Raw genomic sequence first — 8,455 nt, forward strand, 5'->3', positions numbered from 1 at the left:
CTGAGTCCATTATAACAGATGGACAGACTTTTTTATGTGCAAGTCAAGGAGGGACTGACTCACTATAGTGGCCGGTTAAGAAATCGCAGCTCCAGCACTTGCTTCGTGCTCCCTAGAGGATCCATTTTTATCTTTGTTTATCGCCTGTTTGACTCACTGTGAGAGAACTTGTGCCTTAAAAGGCAAGCTGTGGTTTCCAGTTGCCTTTATAGGCCGTTGTTACGCCTGAAATACGTCCATAACTTTGAGTACGTCCTCACAGGATGGTGATCTGTCCCAACAACCCGTTTTGGTCACAAGCATGTCTACTTGAAGCCTGGCCAAATGGATTAGTGTATGTTTGTGATCTCATAAATCTTGCAAGAATCCAGCTGCCTCACAAGGTAACCAGTGGTGTCTGATCAAACCTCTTTTTAATTATGCCAAAATAGTAAAAGAGCCGCTCCCAGCTACACATTAATTAGGTCTCCTGCTGTAGAATGTTTCAAAATCGAGTGATTCATGAAGGACGGAACATTGAACTGAAGTTTGGATCCGATCAGCCTCGTCACAGAGCTGCTATTCTAGAAGTTTCCTCCTCTGATCACTGTTTGTTTTTTCATCTTCCTGTTAACACAGGCCTCCAGAGCTGAACACACCCATAGATCAGCACAGGATGCGTTGACGTCTCCGGTCCTTGCACCAGCCTCTCCTCTCTCCATAATGGAGCTGCCTCTGCAGGGAGACACATCCAAGCTACTCCAAAACACCAGCATGCCACTGAACACCACCGGGAACTACACCAGCGACCAGCTCACTGAGGTCAACCTCTTTGAAATTCTAGGACCTAAACGTTCCCCCTTTTTTTTCCCGGTCACCAGCGTTTACCTCCTCATCTTCCTCACTGGCCTGTGTGGGAATGTGCTGACCTGCGCTGTGATCGCCAAGCACAAGAAGATGCGTAACCCCACCAACTTTTACCTGGTGAGCCTGGCTGTGTCTGACCTCCTCGTGCTTTTGTTTGGGATGCCCTTGGAGGTTTATGACCTGTGGCAAAACTACCCATTCCCCTTTGGCGAGGGCGGCTGCTACTTCAAGACCTTCCTCTTTGAGACGGTCTGCTTCGCCTCCATCCTGAATGTCACAGCTCTGAGCGTGGAGAGGTACATCGCTGTGGTGCACCCGCTCAAGACGCGTTACCTGTCCACCAACCAGCACGCTAAACGGGTCATCACAGTGGTGTGGGTGGTGTCGATGATCTGTGCGATCCCCAACACCTCGCTGCACGGCATCTTCTACCTGCCGGAGAAGATGGAGGAGTCTGCCATATGCACGGTGCTGAAGCCCCTGTGGATCTATAACATGGTCATGCAAATCACAACGGTGTGCTTCTATTTTGTGCCCATGATGGTGATCAGCATGCTGTACTTAGTGATGGGCCTTCACTTGGGCAGAGAGAGGCGGCGCTCCGGGAAGAACCTGGGAAAGAACTGCTGTAGCAACACTCGGAGGAAGATGAGCGCAGAGAACGGGCGCAGGCGGCAGGTCATCAAGATGCTCTGTGAGTGTTCACTTCTTCTCTCTTCAGACAGCATGCATTTCTCCTAAAGGCTAATCTGAACTGAAGGCGTATCACCGCTAATCTCAGTGATCAATGCTCAGACATGTTCCAGAAACACAGAGTAAATAATGACAGAGGATTGTCTGTTGTTTACAGGGATCATTTGTTTTTTTGAATGGTTTCTTTTTCATTCACAGGCGCTAATCTGTGCAGCTTAGTGAGATTTCATGTTCCTGTAGCGCAGCTCTTACAATAATCCATAGATAACTACTCTGTTCTTTTTTTATTCATGCTGGTTAACTGTATGAGTTCTTGTCTATCATAGATAACACACAACACACATTATAGCTGCTGTAGAATTTTTTTCTGAGCTTTCTATATTAAAGGATGGATTTCCATTATATCTAACAAGAATACAATTACAAAGAAAGCTTTACATTTATACTAAGAAAAAAAAACTACACATGAATTATGCTACCATGGAGGTTATTGGTTGAAAACCAAGAGTCAGCATTCGGGGTGGAGAAATGAAGAATCTCAACAAATGCAGTTCCCTTCACGGCCACTGGGGGGCTGGCTCCAAAAATGAGTCAATCCCAATAGACCCCTGTGTTAAAATGTTCAAATGTGCAGCAGAAATAAACACTTTTACAACATGGTGCAAAAAAAACAAACAAACAAAAATAAGCTTTATTCAAAAAAATCTAAACAGCACCAGGCTGGAAACACAGGAGCACGAGGACGGGCTCAGAATACTAACAAACCGATAAAGTCGCCTGAGAGGTGTGTGGACTAAATACGACAGGAGAAGGAGACACAGGTGGAAACAATGAGGGTAATCAGAGCTGAGGGAACAAAACAGGAAGTAGGACAAACACACAAAGAAGACCTGATCCTAACGCCACAACGGAAAACGCAAGAGGGCGCATCTTTAAAAATAGAAAAAAACATGATGTTTTATCCTCACTTCTGCGGAGCTGCCCTGTCTTCCATCTTTATTGACAGTCAGTGGTCTGCACAGACACAGATGTGAAGTGCAAACTGACCCGTTCTGTTGTACAGGTTAACATTTATTATGGAGTTCTGTTGGGACTGACTCACATTTGGAGCCAGGATCCAGTGGATTCTCTCTACAGAGAATACATGGTGTTCACAGTGACAGCCTGTCAGCCACACAGGAGCATCAACAAAACACTTCATGCAGCGTGTTTTGTTGCTGTGGCATCAGCACAGCAGGCTATGGTGGATGTTTATTCATCATTTAGGACTAAAAAACTAAGTAAATAAATAAAATGAAGGAAAACAAAGCCTCGAGTTTAAAACCACTGGAATTATACTTCATGAATAAAATCACTGTACAATCCAAGTTACAAATCTCCTGAAGCTTAAATGGGCCCTGCTGTAATGCTGACTTTGTGTGTGTGTTGGATTCTGTAGCCAGTAATCTTCTTGTACAATGCTTTTGCAGCATGCAAGTATACATCCTCCAACATGACAAAACAAACTGTAAACTGCACTCACTTGCTGCATAATGTGCCTACTATTGAACTCTAAGTAACAAACTAAGAATATAAAACACACAGAAAAGGGGAATTTACATCTAATATATTCATTTCCTCTGGCTCTTTTTTGCCATGTTGCAAGTAAAGGACATTCCGAACTGATGATGTGCAAATTTTATGTTTCATGTCTTTAATGTCGGGCTCCAGCTGCAGCTTAATTGATCAAAAATGTGCTTGTTTAAACTGATTTCCATCCAGAGACATGAATCATAATCAAGGGCAGCAGGGAGACTGTTTACTGGACATAAAGCACTGAAGGGTTCACAGGCAGTTAAACAAGTGAAGTTACCTTCAAGTGCCTTCAGCATCACGATCACGTCCACACACTTCTCACACAGACTGTTCATAAAAAATTACCTTTTCTCTTCTGGGATTCTAAAGTGCTGCCCAGAGCGGTGTAACGGTGCTTTTAAACTTTCTTCAAACCTGCAGGACTTCCCGAAGTTTCCAAAGATGTCGGGTTGAATTACGTCTAAATGTGCACAACAATCATGTTATTTCTATTTGATGTACAGTGCATTTACAGTGCACACATTTAATATAAACATCCTATAGCTTTAATGAAGGGCTAAAGCAAGATGACAGAGAATTTGCAAATGTGATTCTGTCAACTTGAAGAAAAGTTTAAAACTTCAAGGCTTTACATAAAGGACACTTTCTCAGGGAGTTAAACAAACAAACAAATCTCAGACAGAATAGAGAGAGAGAGGGAGGGAGGAGTGTGAAATGTGTGCCACCGTCATATTTATAAATATCTTGGCACGCATGTAACTGCCACCAAGATCCAAACAGCGTGATGCCATATGTCCACAATCATCCTCATAAAAAGCCAAACAGAGCCTGCTGCAGGGATTAAAGTGAGAGTGCTCCATCCCCACATGGCACACTTACATCTGATTACCAGACACCTGAGCGTCTCTTACCCCGTTCACACCTGAGACATGTGCCTCAGCTGATGGCATCAATTAGACCCTATTGTTTGAAGTGGATGAAGTGGTGAATGGGAGTCATCATAAACTGCGACTCAATCCCCATAGACCTCTGTTTAGAGCAGAAATAAACATGTTTACAACCTGGTCTCTTTTATAACTCACCTCCCTCTTTGCTTGAGTTGGGGTGGACTAATCCTGCCTCCTGATAGACCCTTTCCACAGGGACTCAAAAGAGCCCTTGAGAAACATCCAGGTGCTTTTGACACACTCCATCTAACATGGTGATTATTTAAATATTCATTAGTGTAGTAGTATGGTAATTGGACTTCAGACTCAGCATCAAGTGTTTTAATTTAGTTTGGATTTATTTTCTGCAGAGAAGACGCACAGTGGTTAAAAATAACCCCTTCAAACATTTAGAGTGAGGAAGTGAGACCGGATCACAAGTGCTCACTTGAGACAGCTTCCAAAGCCACATGTGAACCTGGGTACTAAGAGCCGTTCACTTCATGATGATGAGGATGACATGAAGTAAAGGGCCCTGGGTGGATTAGAATTTAGGCTCCTGGGACACCTTTGATCCAGTCAGCTCTGCAGTTCTGATCAGGTTTTGTTGGGAAACAGGTCAAAATTCATTGTAACTGTGGCTTCAGGTTTGCGATGGCATGTTGTAATAGGTAGCATAGGTAGCATATAATGCATCTCTAGGAGAAATAACATCTAAAGTTGGGGGTCAGACAGTTATTTAAAGTTCTATCGTGTGTCTTACAAATGTTGTCTGCTTCTCTTTTCCTCTGTTCTGGTCCTGCAGCGATCGTGGTGGCGGTGTTTGGAGTCTGCTGGGCGCCTTTTCACATCGAGCGGCTCTTGTGGAGCTCCGTCAGCCAGTGGACCGACTTGATGCACAACATTTATCAGTATGTTCACATCCTGTCGGGTGTCTTCTTCTACCTCAGCTCAGCAGTCAACCCCATCATCTACAGCCTGCTGTCCACACGATTCAGGGAGTGTTTCCGGGAACTCGTGTGCTCCCACACGGAGGACACCAGCTCTGTCAGAGACTCCCCGCCTTTTCCAAAAATTTTACTGGATCCCTCTATCTCAACGTCAAGAACTCAGGCAGAGGGTAAGGACTCCCATGCTTTCATCCCTTTGCTGTCTTCTAACATGACGCTGAGTATGGACGCTGCAATCCTCACATGTGCATGTAACGAGACGACCTGCAAGACCTCTGTGTTCTGAGATTTGATTAAACTATAGGAAGCACATTATGAACATTTTGGAATATTTGCAGTTTATTTACTTTCTAGCAAAGTATGAAGCTTAAACTATCCTGCCTGGACCTAATTTTCAAATCTTACTAATAACATACACCTTTAAACTCATAAAATACGTTCAAGTCATCTTTAAAGATGCTGAAAGACCTTTAGACAGAACTAAATAGCTGTTTCCCTCTATTGTCAGTCCTTAGGCTAAGCTATGCTAATCATGGAGACACAGTCTCTCCACCCTGTCCTGGGTCTTCCCTGGGGTCTCCTCCCGGTGGGACATCTAAACAGATGCCCGAGCCACCTCAACTGGCTCGTCTCGATGTGGAGGAGCAGCGGCTCCCCACCCTATCTCTGAGGGAGCGACCAACCACACTTTGAAGGAAACTCATTTTGGGCCGCCTGTATTCGCGATCTCATTCTTACATTCACTACCCAAAGCTCATGACCATAGGTGAGAGTAGGGACGTAGATTGACCGGTAAATCTTTCTTCACCACGTCAGACCGGCACAGCGACTGCATGATTGCAGAAGCTGCACCGATCCACCTGTGAATCTCTCGCTCCATTTTTTTCTCACTTGTGAACGAGACCCCGAGATACACAAACTCCTCCACTTGGGGGGCATGAGCTCTCCTCCCACCCTTTTTCCAGTCGAGAACCATGGCCTCAGACTTGGAGGTGCTGATTCTCATCCCAGCTGCTTCACTCTCAGCTGCAAACCATCCCAGTGCACACTGGAGGTCCTGGCTCAATGAAGCCAACAGGACACCATCATCTGCAAAAAGCAGAGATGGGATCCTGTGGTTCCCAAACCAGACCCCCTCCGGCCTCTCGCTGTGCCTAGAAATTCTGTCCATAAAAATTATGAACAGAACCGGTATTCTCTAACATGTTAAACTCTTCTCTGAAGCTTGATGTCATTAAAGAGATTGCACTTGTTTGTTGCTACTGACGATGATGTTGAACAGTGCCTGCATATTCCACCTGTTGTCTTACTGTTGTATGCCTTAGAGCGAAGAGGAGTCCAGTGAGAAAAGTGGGACCATCAGATGTGATGAGAATGATAACAGATTGATCTTTTTTGTTCTTATTTGTGCTCCTGAGCAGGAAGTTTTTTTTCCCTCTGTTTCAGTGGATCCTTTAAACAAAGAACGCTATGCTGCTTGTCTGTGAGCTTTTTCATGTCTCCTGTTGCATGACCAGCCGAACATGATTTAAATGACTGGTGGTAAGCTGTTGTTTCACTGTGATTGCAAAGATGAAAAGTGATTATTGCTATTGTGCAATGGCCAATTTAAAAAGCTACACAAATAAATATTAAGCTGTCCATATTTGGTGTTAAACGCCTGACCTGGTCACTTATTTTGATTAGAGTTGCTTTGAGGATTGAAACATGAATTTGTGATAATCTGTACAGGAGAGTTTTATTCATCATGGTGATTGCATTGTGATTATTTATATTTTCAATGGTGTGCAAACCTCATCTGACATTTTGTCCAAAATGACAGGGCTCAACAATAACACAGAATCAGGGCATGGTATAAATAACATGTTCTGTTCCAGTCTGCTTGTTACAGAAATATTTGTTTCTCTTTCCAGCCATTAGAATAAATCTTAATTTTCATCAAAGCCAGAAACTGTAAAAACAGAAAGAACAGACTTTTTAAAATGTTTTTTAAAGCATCAAAATTTAACTGTCTACATTTACAATGTTCTGTAAAAAACAAAAAAAATTCTGCTGTCCACATCGCAGCAAGGAAGCCATAACTGACTCCCCTGTGACCAGCAGTCACAGGGGAGTCAGTTAAAGACCTGCAGGTTTTATTCAGTTGGTCTGTAGTAGTGCAGTGGGAGCAAAAATACAGCAGCTTAAACAGCAATAGCATCTGAAACTCTACCAACTAGTGTTGGTAATTGTGCACATTTGGACACGATTTCAGTTTATTTCAACATTTTTGTAAAATCAAAAATCAACTTTGTTTTATATTGTACAAAAGACGTGGTTGAGTTCTTTTTGCTTCTACCCATGATTTTCCACGGAGGTGCAAGACTTTATATTGCAACAAATAAACAAGCCCACAGTGACCAAAGAATATGACAGCAGTGAAAAGCGCCCAGCGACGTAATGTTGCATAGCACAAGCCTCATCTTTCATCCACAGGCAGATGAAGTGGGTACAATGGGCTGTTTTGCATTCATACTGCGGATGCTTGATGACCAAAGAACATTTCAATAGCTATGACATTTCCATGACATCTAAGACAAAGCAGCAACCTTTGTGCCGATGATTGAAGCGGAGTGTGTCATTTTCCTGCAGCAGTCAGTGTGTGTTGGGATGAAACGGGAATCCTTTTTACTTTGTTTTGTTTTGGTTTTTTTTAGGGATTACACAGCAACCAGACATCTCCCTGTCCTTAATCGCCTCTTCTTGCAGAGCCAAAAACCAATTTGCATCTTCATGTAAGTGCATGATTGGTTACATTAATTCAGCGTTTCCAAATCTATGGCAATATCAATATTTCATATGTGATTGTCATGAAAATGTGCTGGTTTCACCTGCCACAAATGATTTTTTATCCCTTCGCCTGCGTAAAATGAATGGATCGTGTATGATTCCTTCATTCAATATTCAATTCAGAATCACAAACAAGGTAGTAGGTGTTATTAGTTTTTTTAACATTTAAAAAAACAAAACATGAATATCAAGGCATTTTTCATGTTTTTTTGGATCTAAATTGAATGAATGAATTGCACACTGACCATGAATATGTATTGGTTTCGTGCACTCATATAGAATTGTGCGTGTCAATAACAATGATCCTGCTCTGCTGTTCTCCCTGATGAGAACCAGAGAACAACGTGAGAGCGATTTAAATGAAAGGTGGAACAAACACAAGCACTGTATGACCACAGTGTGAGTGTCTGGATCTGAGACGTAATGAAGGGCCAGCGCCAGGAGGACATTCATCATTCAGCACAGAGATTGATTCTTTTTCTGTGGAAGACATTATACAGCTGGGTGAGTGTAATGCCTTCCTCTCCCAGAATGATCCCAAGTGTTCAATTCAGTTTTTCAATATCAGCAGCCTCCTCTCACTTTGCAGTCCCTCACATTTTCAAGGACGACACTAGGTCACAGCATTGCAGCGTT

At 43.1% G+C, this 8,455-nt stretch overlaps 1 protein-coding gene across 1 annotated transcript; it reads left to right on the plus strand.

Moving 5' to 3' along the window:
* Window positions 1-283: 283 nt before the first annotated feature.
* nmur3 (neuromedin U receptor 3) lies at window positions 284-5,924 on the plus strand. The gene is made up of 3 exons (XM_028406636.1): window positions 284-383; window positions 619-1,540; window positions 4,846-5,924. Exons 2-3 carry the CDS (start codon window positions 703-705, stop codon window positions 5,274-5,276), a joined length of 1,269 nt encoding a protein of 422 aa, XP_028262437.1. The 5' UTR covers window positions 284-383; window positions 619-702; the 3' UTR covers window positions 5,277-5,924.
* The last annotated feature ends 2,531 nt before the right edge of the window (window positions 5,925-8,455 follow it).

This window comes from Parambassis ranga, chromosome 5, assembly GCF_900634625.1.
Source record: "Parambassis ranga chromosome 5, fParRan2.1, whole genome shotgun sequence".
Taxonomy (NCBI): Eukaryota; Metazoa; Chordata; class Actinopteri; family Ambassidae; genus Parambassis; species Parambassis ranga.

Coding starts and splice junctions, on each gene's coding strand:
- nmur3 (XM_028406636.1), top strand. CDS start 703: ATGGAGCTGCCTCTGCAGGGAGACACATCCAAGCTACTCCAAAACACC. Junction 1,541..4,845: donor GCAGGTCATCAAGATGCTCT/GTGAGTGTTCAC, acceptor CTGGTCCTGCAG/CGATCGTGGTGGCGGTGTTT.